Source organism: Ictalurus punctatus, chromosome 22, assembly GCF_001660625.3.
Source record: "Ictalurus punctatus breed USDA103 chromosome 22, Coco_2.0, whole genome shotgun sequence".
In the NCBI taxonomy this organism is placed as follows: Eukaryota; Metazoa; Chordata; class Actinopteri; order Siluriformes; family Ictaluridae; genus Ictalurus; species Ictalurus punctatus.
In genome coordinates this window covers 17,756,936-17,776,178 of record NC_030437.2, presented here as the reverse complement: position 1 = coordinate 17,776,178, position 19,243 = coordinate 17,756,936, and the positions used below count along the sequence as shown (strand labels likewise).

Here is a 19,243-nt window from a genome sequence, read left to right as displayed (position 1 = left end):
TATATTTAACAGAGATATTTTTTGGGATAAACCCGGTGTTTTGTTTGCAATTGTTTGATATCCATGAGAGCAGAGTATTTTTGTGACTTTTTTTTTTTTTGAACAAAAGGTCAAAAGGTTAAACAATAAAGAGAATTTTTCCCACCTTTCTTTGCTTATATTTACCGAGGGTGCCAATACTATCCGATTGAGGGTAATAAAATAGAGCGTTCACGGATCACGTTCCTCACACGTCACGGGCGTTCACCATCTCAACACAGTTCATCGGCAAGTCCATCGGCAAGACCGACTGCCCGACTCACCCGTAGACCGGGAAGCCGAAAACAGATCGTCTCCCTCGGCCCTCAGGCAAGCGCACGTCAGGCAAGCGCACGTCAGATCTGTCCATTTATATTTGACATTCTCTCCCCAGGACCACGGCGCAGGTGAAGCGACCCAGCTGTTCTGCTGCACAAATAATCATGACGACAGACGTCAGCTGCCGGAGAACACCCCATCCTTCCCCCCACTTCATTACAGATGCATTTCACTCCAGAACTGTCTGGTATGCAAATCGGTACTTTCCCGCTTCGACGCGAATGACGTGTTCGCGACGCCGTTCGAATGCGCGTTTGGGATCGGCGTTTTGCAAGATGCGTAAAGATGTTCATCACTCGCACAGTTTGCATGTGATGCTGTTCACTGTTAACGCGTCTGAACTGATGTGGGTGAGACCGGGGATCTGACGTATTAATATCATCTCATATCTAATAAACGGAGATACACGCGGAGATAGAACGACAGACGGATAGTTTTATTCAAACCAGTGTAGAGGACAACGAAAGGGTGAGGCGATGCTAAGAAAGGCGCAGCAGGAAATAAAGGTCAGCGGATCTGCAAACAGACGTGAAGCCATGCCTCTGCCGATTTATACTTGCTGTCAACCGAGCGTACGCAAGATGGCCGACGTGTGTACCGTAATCTGCAGCCTCGGAAATCAGCGCAACGCGTCTTCAATCAGTCCCTCCAGGATTCCCGGGATTTTTCCATCGCGGAAACGAACACGGATCGAGCAGACGGCGTAATATTCGAAGGAGCGTGCGAGTTTTTCAAAATTACCGCAGATTTTTTGGCAGATTCGGGCCGAGACGCGTCACGATCGGTTCACGTGCGTCGAACACGAATACAGCCGAAAGGTCTCGTTTACCAACAAACATCCCTGCGAAAGAGCGCGCGGAACAATTCCGTGCGATCGCGATTTCGCCGATCCGAGTCATCTTTCCGAAAAAATTAAAAAAACTCCTCGAATTGTAATTACAATTCTTTTTTTTTTTTTTTTTTTTTACAAGCCGCAGCAAAATCGAGCGTTTTTGGTCACGCCGTTCGCACAAAACGAAAATGACGCTCAATCCTGTACAGTCGGCGCTGACCAAACATGATTGGGCGATAACTCGAACAGTTTTCCTCTTACAATAAGCGTTTGAATTTTAAAAACCTACCGAAAGGTGGGTTGTGAGGACCGCTCTCCTGGATTTTTCGATTTGAGACGCAGCCCGCGTACAACACTCGCGACGACGGCAGAACGTTTCAAAGAGATATAGAGCCGGTCAGTGCACGTGTTTAACCTTACTGTGCGTGAACACGCTAAACGTTACAGTTCACGTGGAGATGTTTTGGCGCTGACGTGGCACCTCGTGGACGCCGCGTTTAACACTCTAGATGTACGTAATACATACGTATTGTATTTCCTGTTTTCTTCACCGGTGAGATTTTCACCAGCTCTTACTGATACGATGTATTTACCGTCTAACGAGTGGCCCGAATTATAAAACCAATATTAAATATCTCAATATTATAAACAATAAAAACTAGAGACGCACCGATACTAAATTTCTCAGCCGATACCGATAAGCGATTATTCAGAGTGAAATCGGCCGATACCGATACCGCTGCCTTTTATACCTTCTTTTAAATGAATAATAATTAATTCCGTAATAAAATCTTTATTCTCTCCATTTCAACAAGATGTTTCGCAATAACTGGTCTCATCAACATTACTCTCATGAGCAGTAAGATTATTAATGTATTGAATGTTAATTCATATGAACGTTGACTGAATTCTAAAAAAAACCTCCTGTTAGCCTTAACCCTCTCTGCTCCAGGGGGCGCTGTATCATGGCGGACCCTGCGCTCTGACCCCAACTTCCTGACAAGCTGAAGAAGATGTGCGAAGAAAGGAAGTTCACTGTGCTGTAACGTATATGTGACCAATACGGGTCTTCTTATTCTTCTTAAATAGAAAGGTTGGGTTCATGTAAATGCTAACGCGACATTGCGAGCGTTAAAGTGAAAATGAAGGCGTTAAATGGAGAGAGAAACTCATTTAAATGTCGCTTTTATCTAACGGGCAGAGTGCCAATGAACACAGTCAAGGGTTTATCACGTTATCACAGAGAGAGAGAGAGAGAGAGAGAGAGAGAGAGAGATGGAGAGAGAGAGAGAGAAGACACTGAGATAAGACTAAGAAATAATAGTGAGATAAACTAGAGCAGGAGATAGGAAAAGATAAGAGAGAGAGAGAGAGAGAGAGAGAGAGAGAGAGAGAGAGAGAGAGCGAGCGGAAATGAGAGGGAGAACTAGAAAGGCAAATAGTGATCTAAGAAAAGTGAGAGAAGAAAGAAGAATGAAGAGATGTAGAGAGAGAGAGAGAGAAGGGTGAATGGACAAAAGGGATTGAAAGCGCGTGAGAGAGATGGAGAGAGAGAGAGTGGAAGTGCGAAAGAGATGAAGAACAAGACGTTGGAAAGAGAGAGAAAAAGGACAGGAAGAAGAATGAAAAGATGGAGAGAGAAGAGTTATGAAAGGAATTAGGAGAGGGAAGAGGAGAGAGAAAGAATGAAGGATTGAAGGCGTAAGAGAGAGAAGAATAGAACATGGAGAGAGAGAGAGAGAGAGAGAGAGAGAGAGAGAGAGAGAGAGAGAGAGAGAGAGAGCAAGGCGATTATAGAGAGGGAGAAGAGTGAGAGAGACAGAGAGTGAAAGGGAGAGGGGTGAAGTGAGAGTTTAAGAGATATGTGGGGATTGAGATGAAAGATGAAAGAGTGTGAGACAGAAAAAATGCGAGAGAGAGAGAGAGAGAGAGAGAGAGTGAGGGAGAGAGAGAGGGATGTGAGCATGAGAGATATATGGAGAGAGAGAGATGAAAGAGTGAAACAGAATTATAGAGAAAAGGAATAGAAGACATGAGAAAAAAATGAATAAATGAGAGAGGGAAAGAGAGGGAACAAAACAGGAGGAATGAAAAGATGGAGGGAGGAGAGAGCAAGTGAGAAAAGATTTTGAGAGGAAGAGAAGAGCATGAGAGAAGGAAAGAGAAAGTAAAGAATGAGATGCGACGAGGGAGAACAGAAAGAGAGGAAGAGAGGGGTTGAAGGAGTGAGGGCTTGAAAAAGGGAGGAGAGAGGAGGTTAGTGTGGAAGAGGTGAAGAAAGATCAGGACAGGCAGAAGAACAAAAAGATGGAGGGAGGAGATATAGTGAATGCGTAGAAGAATTAGAGACAGGAAGAGAAAGAGACAGTCAGAGGAAGAGAGAGGCAGAGGAAGGAATGATGAATTGAGAGCATGAAAGAGAAAGATGAGAATGGATCGAAAGAAAGAACGAGACAGGATTAGAGAGAAGGAGAATAAAAGAGGAGAGAAAGAGCAAAGAGTGAGATGGAGAGAATTAGAAGAGACAGAAAACAAAGGAGGGGACAAAAAGGAGGAAAGATTTTAAGGAAAGGAGTCATGGAGAAAGAGAGAGAAGGAGAGATAGACAGATAGATAAACAGACAGATAGAGATAGACAGATAGATGAACAGACAGAGAGAGAGGAGATAGAGAAAGACAGAGTGAGGGAGAGAGAAAGACAGATAAACAGACAGGGAGAGGGAGAGAGAAAGACAGATAAACAGACAGGGAGAGAGAAAGACAGATAAACAGACAGGGAGAGAGAGGGGGAGAGAAAGACAGATAAACAGACAGAGAGAGAGAAAGACAGATAAACAGACAGGGAGAGAGAAAGACAGATAAACAGACAGGGAGAGAGAAAGACAGATAAACAGACAGGGAGAGAGAATGTGTGAATGAGTGAGTGCGCGCGCATCGCTCATTCTCCCTCCTTCTGCGCGCGCTCTTATCTTTCCTTTTCCAAACCGTATTCGTTTCTTTCTTTTTCCCCTCCTCTTCCCATTGATCTCTCCATCATATTTTATTATTTATTTATTTATTTATTTTAAGGGGGGGGGGGGGGGGGGGGGGGACAATCAACGCGCGAGCTGCAGAGAGCGTGCGCTCGCGGTTCAGCATGCGCTCTTGGAGAGGTGTGTCGTACACTCCCCCGCCTTTCGCAACACACACACACACACACACACACACACGCACCGCCGGGGATTTCCAGCGCCAGAGATGTTCAACTCGTCTCCGTCGGCTTCCACGCTCTTCTTCTCCGCGGATCGTGATCATGACGTCGCCGGCGGTTCCTCGCGCCCGTTCCGCGGCGGCGGTGACGGCGTCGCGGATGTCGGCGACGGGAACAACAGCTCGTGCGCCGAGTGGCCGCTCGAGTTCGAGCCCGCGGAGAAGGTGGCCGTGGGTCTCGCGCTGGCCGCGGTCACGGCGGTGACGGTGATCGGGAACGCGCTCGTGGTGGTGGCCGTGTGCGTGGTGAAGAAGCTCCGCCAGCCGTCCAACTACTTGCTCGTGTCACTCGCAGCCGCCGACCTGTCCGTAGCTCTCGGGGTCATGCCCTTCGCCATAGCAACCGACCTCACCGGTGGGAAATGGCTGTTCGGCGAAGCTTTCTGTAACGTCTTCATCGGAATGGACGTCATGTGCTGCACCGCGTCCATCATGACCTTATGCGTCATCAGCGTGGACAGGTGAGTTTTGGCGGGATTTTTAATGCATTGTTTATTTTTAACTACTCCACAGGTCGAACGTCCCAGACCACCTCTAATGACCCCATTCCTCCCTCCCTCCCTCCCACAGCTCACTTTTATTATGCTGTACAATGACTTTAATGATAATTTTATGCGTAATCAGTGTGCGCAGGTGAGTTTTGGCGGGAAAAAATTTCACCTTTTTACCTCAGAACTAATTTGCAAACAATATCTAACGATTTGAAGCTTCATCCCTGGGGACAGGTGAGTTTTTGTAGGAAAAACTACAACCTTTACAGACTTTAGAATCGTATTTAGGCGTGTAGACTGTGGTTTTAATAATGTTATTTAATCAGGTTGAATTTCGGCTTACTTCAGAGTCGCATTTGCTTAACAATTAGATTTAAAGTTTCATTGAATAGGGGGGAAAAAGTGAGAAGTTTTATCACCCATGAGGAGTTTTGGCGGGAATTTTTTTGTTGTTTACATCCAATTTGCAAACCATCTGATTAGATTGGATACTTAATCACTGTAGACAGGGGACGACTGAAACATTAAACACATTTTTACCTCAGAGAACTCATTTATAAACCATCTGTTATGATTTAAAACTCCATCCCTGGGGACCGGACACTTTTAGTAGGAAAAACGAAAACTTTAACAGTCTTTGGAATCATTTTTATACTAAATAATGTTTTTTTTTGGTAACCATTTTATGCGCCGTCGCTGTGGACGGGTGAATTTTTACTTCCTGTTAACGTTCGGGTTTTCGAAACATCTATTTTATTCTTCGTGTCTTAATTCAAACTTTTATTGAAGCTGTATGATGATTTTCTTCTTATTTTTTTTTTTGGCGGGAAATTGTTGCTTACTTCACACTTTTACTTCACAAATCACATGTACCAACCTGTTATGATTGACCAGGCTTTAGAGTCGGTTCTGTTCTAAATAATACGTATGTTTTTAGTAATAATTTGACTCGTCTTCGCTGTGGACGGCTGAATTATCGCCGGGAACTTCGGCGGGTTACCGAGTAACCGGAATTCGCACGTTCTGAGGACGTGTCAGAAAACGTTAGGGAAAGATGCCGCTTTATCTCTGACCGTAACAAAGCGCTGACGCTGGAGACTCCTTCCGTAAACGATAAATAAACATCTCCTCACATTAAAACTTCTCGGTATCGACAGTTCTACATTTTTCTTTATTAAATAACAACATTCGGTTTACGTTAAACGATGCGAGCGTCCACCGTACAGTTAGTCGTTACTATAGAGACGATAACGTATTCGAACGAGCGCGTTAATAAAAACCTGCGATGTGCAGCTGCGCTACTGTCAGAGCCGCCGTTATAGGAAGTTCATCGACCAATCAGGAACGAGAATGCAATCCAGAACACGATGTGCTCGGAGGTTTCTCTGAGGTCGGGGCAGGAAGCGCTAGTGTTCGAGAGATACACACACGTTTGATCTTCTGCACTCCGTCATTGGGAGCTAAACAGAGTGGTGTGTGATTAGCGGAACGCTAGCACCGTGTGGTTTAAGTGAGAACGGTGTAACGCACTGGGAACGCTTAAACTGTGTGAAATCAGGGATGCTGCCGCACGCTAATTTCATTTGACACAGCTCACAAATGTGTTATGTGGTTTGAGAGATCCACTGCCACATCCGACACACACACCTTCACGCACACACACACACACACACACACACACACACACAGTCCGTTTCCCTAGAATAGCTCAAAAATGATGAATATTTCAGTGATGGTCTGTTGCAGTTGTCCGTCAGAATTTCAATCAAGAACAGTTCACCGGTTCGATCGTTCTCAACACTGACGTTCACATTTCATTCCATTTCATCGAAATTGAAAGATAAGCAAACAGTGATGACGTTCTAGAATAAAACATAAATAATATCTAAAACTATATAGAATTTAAAAAAAAATTATTATTTTTTTTTTTTTTACAAAAAAAGGCTATCTAGATAACGATGAAGAATGTACAATTTCAAAAACGTGTCGATACGAATACACGCACACTTTCCGTCGTCAGCGGTATTTCGTCCGTCTCATCGATCTTTAAAATAAAACGGAAAGATGACGGACGAAGGATAGAGACTAAAAAGAGATCTAAATGTTGTATAAAATACAAAATGTATAAATAATCTAAAGTGTCACTATACAGTATAAACATACACACTTTCTCTGTCCTCGGGAACATGCAGAGTGAAATAAAATAGAAAGTCGAGAAGAAAAGAAGGATAAAAAAAGGAAAAAAGTAACGAATGTGTAAAATACCAAGATCTAGTACGATCACAAAACATAAACATTTAAAATTGTAAAATCTATTGTAAAATTTATGTCCATCTATTTATCTATCTATGTGTTTTTTTTCTCTCTCTCTCTCTCTCTCTCTATATATATATATATATATATATATATATATATATATATATGTGTGTGTGTATATATGTATATATATGTATGTATGTATATATATATATATATATATATATATATATGTGTGTGTATATATATATATATATATATATACACACACACACATATATACATATGTGTACATACGTACATTTTATATATATAAATATATATATATATATATATATATATATATATACACACACACACGTATAAACACATACGTACATTTTTTATATATATATATATATATATATATATATATATATATATATATATATATATATATATATATATATGTGTGTGTGTGTATATATATATATATATATATATATATATACACACACACACGTATAAACACATACGTACATTTTTTATATATATATATATGTGTGTGTGTGTGTGTGTGTGTGTGTGTGTGTGTGTGTATATACATATATATGTATGTATGTGTATATATATGTATATATATATAATATATATGTATATATGTGTGTGTGTGTGTGTGTGTGTGTGTGTGTATAGACACACACACAGACAGTTCATGAAAATGCAAATAACATATAACAAAGCATGAGACAGGAATATATGCCCGAAATATAAAAATACAACATAAGTAGTCACAGAACACAACACTTCTTACATAAAACACTACTTCAGGTTGTGGAGAACTGTGTGTCGAGAGAGGACTTTTCACTGCGTGTGACTAAGAAAAGCCTGACGCCCGTGTCTCTTGGACAATTACGGAGAAAGAAAGAGGCACTTAGTGGATTTCCAATAACGGAGAATAAAATCAATTTGGCTTTGAGGAAGGCAGAGCGGACCAGACGCGTCCTCTCTCCCTCGTCAGCTCCACCGCCTCATTAAGCTCAATTTACGGCTCCATGATAACCTTTCACAAAGCTTTGCTAAAGCCTGAATAACGTTATTGGCTATTAAGTGAATTGCGGAAGGGGAAAGGAGGCGGAACCGGCCTTAAAGGAACAGCAGGTCGTTCCACGTCGCTTCCATTTCTATAGCAGGAAGTGATCAATAACAATCGGTTATGTAATACGGCAGTTTTATCCGGGACACTCCGAGACATTGTTGGTTGGGAGAGACTGTCTAAGTGCGTCCGTGTCTGCTGCGTTCATGTGCGTTTCTGTTTAAAACAACCAACATTACAAAAATCTCTCATTTCTAGCTGGCTATTTATGAGTCACTAATTCAGATCACAAGAATTCACAAAAGAATTCTTTGTTCCTAAGGGTGTACAAACTTTTGCAATCAATTACACTGAAGCTACATCCATGATTGATGTCCCCCCCCCCCCCCCCCTTTTTTTTACGCAAATTACTAATTCAATTATGAAAGGAGCTCCTGAAGAAACAATTTGGAGATACTCCATCATTACCTAGTCTACTTTCAACTGATGAAACTAATCTGTGTGTGTGTGTGTGTGTGTGTGTGTGTGTGTGTGTGTGGTTCTGACCAGAAAGAACCAACCAGATAAAGCTGTATTAATTAACCCATTAGTCATCGCAGTTTGTACCGTTAACAACAAACGAAGGCACTCGAGTCGGTCGCATTCGTTTACGGATTGTAGAGAATACTGATTACACGGCGCTGTCGCAGGAAAGTAATCAGTGACGGGGCGGAGTTATGAAGCGGAGGAACTGTCACTGCCTCGAAGTTGATCATTTTCCCGGATCAGCATGTCCGTATGGGTAGTGTTTTTATTCCTCTTAGACTACAGCCATTTGTAAACAATTCCACCTTAATGAATTAAAGAACGACGCGTACGTTTTATCCGTTTATAATCACATTTAACGTTGCGGAACGTCCGTGAACGTCCATTGCTTCCTAGTAGTTGCTTCCGTTCTAGCAGCTATAAACAGTCGTTCCTCTCTTCTCTCTCTCTCTCTCTGTCTTTAAGTTAATCCATCCCTCTATGATTTTGCGATCGCAGAAATGAAGGCAAATTCAAGAGACCTCCGCAGTATTCAGAGGAGCGTCCAGTCTGTTCAATTTCAACGGCGGATTTTACGCAGATTTGCGTCACGTGACGTCGTCGAACCCTTCGATTCACGTGCGTCGAAGGCGAGTACGGCTAAAAGGTCTCGTTTACCGACGGACAGCACCGCGAAAGACCGCGCGGAACAATTTGGTGCAGTTGCGATTCCGCCGATTCGAGTCATTTTCCGCCAAAAAAAAAACAACAAACAAACAAAAAAAACACCGCAAATCGTATCGCAAAATTTTGAAAAATAAAAAGCGTTTTTTTTTGGCCGCGACGATCACAAAAACCTCCTCGGAATCCCGAACGGACTGCTTGTAGAAAATGAATCAAGAGTTTCTGACCAATCAGAATTGAGAAATCAATAAACCTAACGTTGCAGCTACTTACAAACGAACGACTTCCATTATATTAAAAAAATGTGTGTGTATAGATGCATCATATCATAGATTTTTACGATTTGAAACAATCTTTGTTACAGGAACGTGGTTAGACTAACAGCTCAGCTACAGCACTGATCTTTAAAAAACAAAACAAAACAAAAACAAACACGCGGGAACAAAACGGTTGCCGTCGTCTCGGATGGAAAAGTACTGAACTGCTGATTTACTGAACTGGTGATAGCAGGCTGGTCTGCGTTTCAAATCTAAAAAGTCAGCCCTATTTATTCCATCTGACGGGATAATTTCTTGCCATCACTCAAAGCCTTTTCTTCAGGCTTTCACGGCGATCTCCGCCAGCCAGCTCCGCGGTGAAAAACACACCCAGATGTCAGCGCGTAACGGCTGAAACGACGGCTCCGGCTGAAACCGACAGATCAGCGACTCTATTCAGCTGCAGGAAGCAGTCAGAAATAGTTTTCAGCTCTCACACTCACACAAATGCAGATGGAAAAATAGTGGCCTGTTATCAGGGGAAACACCTTTTATAGATTCCTTTTCTTTTTTTAATGAACGGAATAAAACTCTTAAGGCGCTTTCGTTCTCACTCGCCAGAAAGAGCGCTGGCTGGTGTGCTGTTTATGCACACATTGTAACCATGACGACAAACATAGCTAGCACTGGATAACTAAGTAGCCTAGCTTAGTTCTGAGATTAGAGTTATTATTATCATTGATGCAGATGAAATAAAGATTGGTGTAACGCCGGTGTGAAGCAGGTGAAGAGCAGGAGGAAGTGAGGAGGGGGAAGTGAGGAGGGGGTCGTTTGCCTTCTCTGTAGATTTGGATGCGGAAAATCAAAGGGTTTTGAGCTGCTTGTCTGATTTGGCTGCTGCAGATAAAGTGGGACGTCAAATAACGCACCACTGAATCTCCCATGTTTATTTTGTAACTTCGTATTATTGAAAAAGAAAGAAATGTAGATTTATCTAGATGTCGATCACATAACACGTTACAGTCGACACAATCCACTCTTAACCCGATTAAGACGATACTCTGATTAAGAATCTAGCATGTAAACGGAGATTATTGAGGACCTTAATCCGATTAAAGTCACACTCGAAGTAAACACGAATGGAATTAAGACGTGTGGAGTATTCCTGTTTTAGTCGCGTTATCGACGTGCGTTACAGACACGTACACACCTTAATCGCACTATTAACGTCGTGTGAGAGTTTTCACCGCAGTGTGCGACAGGACACGTACACACACGGCAGCGCTCGACCGTTTGACGGCGAACAAGAGAGCACGGCTGCGTCTCAAACCGCGTACTTACCCGCTATATAGTAGGCGAGATATATATATTTCTATATACACTATCTCGTAGGTAAGTACGCGGTTTGGGACGCAGCCCACGGCTTCAAGCAGTCGTCGATTTGCACGTACAGCACGACAAATAATTAACCGCACTTGATTAAAAATAAAAACACCCGAAACTGTATACGGTCCCATAACGAAGACCGACTGTACGTCGATACGTGAAATCCCGGACGGAACGTCGGACGGCGCGGCGCGGGGACGTAACGACGTGCGCCGTTAATCGCTCTATGTTCTATAACACGTAAAACACGAACATGACAGGAGTATTCTAAAAGCGACTCATGTAAACACCTTAATCAGAATACTGTCTTATTCAGAATAAGGTCAGTAATTAGATCACTGCTGTACATGTAAACGTAGTGCCTGACACAATTCCTTACACACTGAAACAATTCCAGCGGAAGGAATTGTCCTTTGTGGAGGCGAACCTGTGATTATGCACTGCTGAATGGGTTCTGAGTGCTGACTCAAGTGTGAAAACGCTCTTGCAGTAACCGCTTCACCAAAGAAGTGCGCTCGTCTTTTATAAAGCACTCATTTCAATCCCTGTTTCAAGGACAGCGGATGATAAAGTCCTTAACTACAAAGACTGAAAACGGGTATTCGATAGAACACGCGTTTACACGCTTTCCCCCCTTATTTAATCAGAAATAAATAATGGGTAAACTGTAATAAAATGAAATGAAATAAAAACTCGAGTGTATTTTTTATATACGCTGCACTATAGCGGTGTGGAACGGGACTGGCACAGGCCACGAGACCTCATAACAGATAGTACAACAGAGCCGAGAAGATAATTGAGGTCTCTGTCACCTCCATAAACTCTGGATTCACAAGGCTCTCAGCGGTGCGGACGGCTCCCGTTCGCCCGTCTGCTATGCTGTCCACGCTGTAAATTCCAGACCCCATAATAGTAATATGTTTAACTCTTTATGCTGCTAGTCCCCCCCCCCCCACCCCCCCTTATCTACTGTATGCAGTTTTGCACTGCTTTCGCAAACTTAATGAGCGTTCACCGAGCATTGAGACCGCTAGACGAGCCATACTTGTAGTAAAAGAAAGCAGGAACTTCCTTTAGTATGTGAAGCGTAGCATACAGGAGTGGACGAGATGGCTAATTTGTTTTTACATGCAACAGATCGAGGCTGGAATATATCCAGTCTATCGCGTCACAGACTTAGGCCAATGTATAGGTTGCATGTTGGTGTTTTTTTGTTGTTTTTTTTTTGTCCATAATTTGGTCTTCCAGTTCCCGCCCACCAGTCAGCTCCGCCCATCACGTGACAGATACCACCCAGGGACGGTGCAGGCGAACACGTGTTTCCTCTAAGACATGTGAAACCAGTCAAATGCATCTTTGCGTCTTTTCGAACGTCTGGTCCGACACACATTGAGGTAAGTGCTCTCTGCCCCCTTCCTCATACACAAGCTCAGAGATGCCCATGATTGGCTAGTGTCGCTGTCGGAGGACGACCCAAGAAGCTCAGCCATTATATGAAAAATTTCTCATTTCACATTACTAATATTGGAGCTCGTGTTACCCTGACGATAGGGTAAACGCTTTTCCATTGCGCCACTTGTGAGACTACATCGGGATGGTGTGATGGTTTTCGGAGGTGGACGGAACGCAGACAGTACCTCGAGCTCAGGAGGTCAGGATCGAACCGGGGGCCCTGGAGCTGTGAGGCAGTTTAATAATCATGTTTACAAACGAACTACCATTAACTTAGTACTTATTCACTGAGAAACAGTCTCCGTGTGTCATTATAGACAAAACGTAAAAGCATGGCACTCTAGCCGATCTGTTCTATTCCAAAAATAAATAGAACTCATTAACGGGTATGTAAACTGGCCGAGCAGCCGAAGGACAGACGGAAGGCTTTCCTGGAACGCTTTTTCTGAAATCCCGTACACGACGTCTCGCGAGCCAGACTTTCACTTTCGTCGGCTCAGCTTTCGGAAACTCCTGTCGTCGCAGTGTCTCCCTCACATCCGTGACGCCGTGAAGCCGCATGCAAATTTCGCAAGCCTTTCCCCAAACAGATCGCTGCTAGAATGAACCAACGCTTTAACTTGCAAATGTCCTGCATCCAAAAAACAAAAAAAGCTGGAAAAGAAGGTAATCCTGAGAAACCAAAAAGCTTCTCTGGATGGTAGAGAACGAGAGGAGAAATTCCCATAGCATCAGCGCAGGCACGCAAAAATCCAGCAGGCTTTGCTATACATGTATCGGAACCCAAGTCCTTGAGTGTGAAATTTAATAGTTACCCCCCTGAGCTCATCTTGTCGATGACACCGTTTCTCACCAGCCGTGAAGACTGGAATTCAGCTAGCAGTAAATTACCGCCCTCTCAACTGGAAAGAAATAAGATGCCTAGAGAGAACATTAACATATCAAGACCTTTTGAGGTACGAGGTTCTGTCTGACACTTTTTTTTTTTTTTTTAATTTTCAAAATGAATTCATCTTGATCGATTACTTGAAACGTTCGACATTTTAACACCTTTAAGTCCCGGATTATTATTCGCTTACTACTAGGAGTTCTTCATTAAGTACTGTGAAATTTATAGGCAAGATACAGACAGCTGACCGGTGGGGATCTGCTACCAACAGCTCTGTGGAATTTCTAGGAATTTAAATCACAGATTTGTCAGATGAAATGTTTTAATTCAACAATTCCAAGATCTCGACGTGCACACCCAGTACCCACCCATCCATCCGTCCATTTTCTGTACCGCTTATCCTACACAAGGTCGCGGGGAACTCGGGGGGGAAATCTGGGCACAAGGCAGGGGACACCCTGGATGGGGTGCCAGCCCATTTCAGGGCACAATTTTGCATACGTTCACGCACTTCCGGAGTACCCGGAGGAAACCCCCGAAGCACGGGGAGAACACGGAAACACCATGCTAACCGCTCAGCCACCGTGCCCCCCTAACCAGAGTTCCCAAACGACCCCAAATGGATTCTCGGAGATTTTCCCAAGCGTCGACCGTTCCACACTCTACATTTGTATGCGTCTGGCATCGAGTGCCATTTCTTAAGAGCGAGCGGTCGAAAGTTTGTAGGGGTTTATATGGAATTATATTGGTTTATATGGGGTTTATATTGTATAGTGACAATAAAAGGCATTCATTCATTCATTCATTCAATTATCGCGGTAACCAGCAGACAAACCGATTCGATTTTGGAATCGATCTGAAAAGGGTCAAGGTCGCAGCAAGGTCAAATATCTGAAATAGTTTTTCTTCAATAGCTTAATTCGTGTTTGAAGTATATTTTAACGGTATACGCAACAATGGGTGGTGGGGTGGGGTGGGGTGGGGTGGGGGTGGACACCTCATAAGCTAGCGCGGCGTGTCAGGACGACGACAAAGACCGAACCGGCGTGTACATTTTTTCTTTTTTTTTTTCATTTAAACGTGGCTCGTTCGACTCCAAGTTCCACTTCAGTACAGTAGCACACGAATTCTGCCGTTATAGCTAGAACATACAGTCACTCTTAATATTAAACAAAGCACTAGACTTCGAGAGCTCATTTGTACATCACGACCGCTGGTTCGGGAACCTCGGCTGTACAGATATCGCCGAGCAGATGTGCGACGTGGCAGGGCAGCTGCAGACCACCGTAAGATGACACCACGTCTGGTCAAAGGATAACGTGTGCATCCGAAAGCATTGTTCACCAGGAACCCGAACCGGTTCCTAAAAACAATCAAACTATTCAGCCGCACCGTTTAGTCCTGATGACATCACAGTCTTCCCTATTATGTTTAGCAAATAGCAGAGCCGTCTGAATAAACGTCACTCTCTCTATACTGAACCGTCACCTTTTTTTTTTTTTTGTTTTTGTTTTGATGAACGAATGAAGATGTTTAAGACGGTAGATATTTACGTGGATTGTGGATAAGAAATAGAAAATCTAGGTCAATATGAACAACAAATACTCACTGCAGTGGGAGGGAAACGAGAGAAAGATTAGAAAAAGATGTTTCTATTTGAAATAACATTTAGAAAATGGACAATTATGGAAAACCAAAAAAAGCCACGAAAGCTTGCTGGTGTGACCTACATTCCCGCCGAGCACAGAGCGGCCCCTAATCGCTCGGGTGTCTCAGCTCTTCGGCCGAGTTCCTTGACACAGCCTCGAGCGTTAAGGTCACCTTCTTCATGTAATAACTCTTACAGCTTCAGCTCCTGACACAAACTTTGCCCTTTGACACTGCTCTAACAGCACACTTCCTGTCCCTGAAGACAGGCTGATAATCCGCTAACGTCTCGCTCTCGCGTCGTTCCGCGTCAGCGCACAGACATAACCCGAAAGCTCCGTGAAGGGATGTCGTTAAGGGGTATACAATCACGCCGCATTCACCGCGAGAGCCTCCGCCGTTAATATCTTCGCGCTCCAAACGTGAGCCGTGACGCGCAAGGTCTAAAAGAGGAAAATAACGACACCATGGCGCGCTCCCATCCCTTCGGTCCAACGCCAGTTTTCCCAAACACTAACGATCGGTATTTATTAAAGAACGACACACCGCGGTATTGATCTGTGTCTAGTTACATTTAATGTTGTGGAACGTCCATGAAACAAGTTCGTTTCTGTCCTCGCTTGCGTTAGTGGCTGTAAACACTCGTTCTTTCACCAGCCTCTTTTATTTCTCTCTCGAAGTTAATAAGATACGTAAAAAAGTCCGAACGGTTACAGCTTTATCCTCCGACTGCTACAGAGAGCCGACTCCTTCCATGAATACGACTAACATCTCCTCACACACACACACACACACACACACACATTTAAACTTTTAAAAATCTCCTTATGTGGCGTGTGAAAGCAAATACTTTCATAATCTCACAAAAGCCTTGTTTTTGAAGAAAAGAAAAAAAAAAAGAAGTGCTCTGATGTCTGCGGTTCATTTTTAGACGATATGCAAATAAATTTGAATATTTATTCGTTCATAAGGCGACGTTAACAAAGCGGATAAAACACAAACACGCACATCTGCATACTGGCTCAGGAACACTTACACACATATGCAAATCTGACACCAGTGATGACTCTATCCCTCTATCTATCAGAGAGAGAGAGAGATTGAGTGATTGAGAGAGAGAGAGAATGAGAATGCACAGCTCACTAACTTCATATATGAATGCAGTTTACTCCTGAAAATAGTGAATGGATCGTCTCTGTTTGACGCTTCATGTCGATATTTATGGTCTGAATTTTGGCTGCTGAGATTTGATTCAATCAGAAACCAATCAAACCCCAAAACAGCCCGTGGCTACAAAATGGGAACAACAACTTCACGCGTAAAACAAACAGACAACCACGCTAGAATGACTATCACTGCTCTGCAGAGCTTTCAGATTACAGCATTCGCTCATGAATTACGACTCGACACTGGCTTATACCCCTATGACTCTCGATCTGACTCGGACTACGAAGCGTACGACTCTCGATCTGACTCGGACTACGATGCGTACGACTCTCGATCTGACTCGGACTACAACGCGTACGACTCTCGATCTGACTCAGACTACAACGCATATGAATTACGAATTGACTCCGACTTATACTCCTATGACTCTTGATTTGTCTCAGATTACTAAGTTTACGACTCTCAATCTGACTCGGACCACAACGCGTACGACTCTCGATCTGACTCGGACCACGCCGCGTACGACTCTCGATCTGACTCGGACCACGCCGCGTACGACTCTCGATCTGACTCGGACCACGCCGCGTACGACTCTCGATCTGACTCGGACCACGGCGCGTACGACTCTCGATCTGACTCGGACCACGGCGCGTACGACTCTCGATCTGACTCGGACCGCGACGCGTATGAATCACGAATTGACTCCGACTTATACTCCTATGACTCTTGATTTGTCTCAGATTACTAAGTTTATGACTCTTGACTCTGAAGTCAAAGCCTCTGACTTACAACATGACTCGGACATCAAAACGTATGACCGGTGATTTGACTTTTTGATTCATTCACTGATCTGTGACTCAACTGTGTAACTGTGAGATAAGCTGCACAGGCAGTTTATAATCGTTTCCACATGACAAACAGCGACTCATATGAAACTCAAAACGTGACTCCACAGCTCGGGACTCGACTTAGACTTTATGGAACTTACGGCTCACACTCATAACGGCGACCACATTTACATGTCCGATATACACACACACACACACACACACACGTCTCAAATATCTAGTCTGGACTTTCGTCTCAAATCGAGCGCTAACATCGTGAGCTAAAGGAAACGAAAAAGCATGTAGGTTTGTTAAAGATGCTAGAGTTTATGTAGCAGGCTGTTTTGAGAGTGCTGTAAAGCCTAGAAGGTTATTTATTAATTTACGTTTCATCACGAGAAGTGCTGTCACTCTTCTTGTTTGCGAGGCGCTGTTATATAAAACGGGCATTGTTTTCTGTCATGAAGGCGCATGTTTATTTTCGTATGGTGGAACACTGATTTGCACACCGAGTTTCCCGTATGATCTCGAACGGCGTGTCGGAACGTTCCGCAGTTTTCTTCACCACAATAACCTTTGATTGTATAAATTGTATATTTCTGTACAGATACAGATACAGATACATCATCTCACCCTCTCTGTTCCACTGCATCATCTCCATTGCCCCGTTCGCTTCGTTTCATAACCGCGTCTCTTTTGTTCACCTCTGATGACACACTTCTGCTGGGTTTTTTTTTTTTTTTAGACCTGCTTTTTGTTCTCTCGTTGATCTTTCATCCTGAACATCTGATGTCTGATCATCTCTGATGAATGCCTCTGCGCACAGGCCAGACTTTTACACGCTCGTGTAATGAGTCTATTTATTTATCTGTAACGTTTTCGGTGCGTCGTTAGCAGCGTGAACGTCAGCATGAGCGTGAACACGCTAGCGCGCGCATAACGTAAACCCGCTCCCGCATAAAATCGTCTTCCGGCTGTTTAATCGTCCGCTCCGCAATCGCTTTTTCTTTCTCTTTCCTTCTCACGTTCTGGCCTGCGTACGGGCAAAGACGGGTCACGTCCTATTATCCTTTTGATCTCGGATGTCGATTTCCTCTGATCAATAGCGCCGATCGATCGATCGTCTCGGACGAACATGGTCACTGACGCACGCACATTTATCGCGCTTTTGTTTTGTTTTTTTTCCCCAAATGAAATGTTTCTGTCATTTAAGAAGAAATCATAACGAGTTCTTGTACGCGACTTGTTTTCACTACATCAGCTCCGCTCATAAAAGGATCGTGTTGGCCAAAAAAAAAAAAAAAAGAATAAAATAAATCCGCGCAGTTTTCCCACCGACGGTCGCTTCTTTAGTTTTGTACTTCAGCTACGGTTCACTTTTCCATGAATAAACACCCAGAAATCGTCGTATTCGTTCTGCGGCTGACATCGCTGAGCTCCCTAATCTCATTTGTAATTAAATAAGTCGCTCAGCGGGTATCAGAAACACCGGAGCGAGCGAGAAGAAGAGCCAGCCGTGACGAAAAGCGTTTCAGAACATCGAGTGGTGCGGCTCAGGCTGTCGAGCCCACGTGGCGTGTGGAAAAGCGTGCGCGCTTTATTCCTGCTTCCAGGCCTCACAGGGTCTATAGTATCAGATATTCCTATCCTTATAGGGACATTTGGCTGGTTCCGCCCAAAATACTGCATTTAAAAATAAATAAATAGATAAAAAACTAAAAGTGTCTGCATTGAAAATCAGCTGCATTAATAATTATATCAGTGGACCGTGTGTGTGTGTGTGTGTGTGTTTTTAAATGTTATTGCGGAAGTTGTATACAGTGTCTTACTATTGAAAAAAGCTTTAATCGTGCTGTCTGTTTTATCTCTGTACCAATGTGGAGAAGTGTCAGAGTCAGGATACTCTACACACAGGAACCCAACCGTGTCCTGACTCATCTTAGAACAGACCTGCGACGATAAAGAATGTCGATTTCGGAAAGGGACGCCGGCGTACCGTGAGAAAGGGTTAAAGGTATTTATTTTTTTCTCTAGGGCTCCAAAGTGGCGCAAGAGAAAAGTTCGAACCCATTAACGTCACAGACATTTGTTTCTAGGAGTCTAGAGAGGAAAATTGGCCGTGCTGTCTGGGTGGGAGGGGCGTATTCTTTCTGCCTTGTCAATCACAGCG

General features: G+C 43.6%; 1 protein-coding gene across 1 annotated transcript in view; it reads left to right on the top strand.

The window, feature by feature from the left end:
* Window positions 1–4,284: 4,284 nt before the first annotated feature.
* htr7c (5-hydroxytryptamine (serotonin) receptor 7c) overlaps window positions 4,285–19,243 on the top strand; it is a 44,219-nt gene continuing 29,260 nt past the window's right edge. The window contains exon 1 of the mRNA XM_017451256.2: window positions 4,285–4,899. Coding sequence (XP_017306745.2) covers window positions 4,427–4,899 — 473 coding nt within the window. The 5' untranslated portion in view covers window positions 4,285–4,426. The remainder of the gene's footprint in view (window positions 4,900–19,243) is intronic.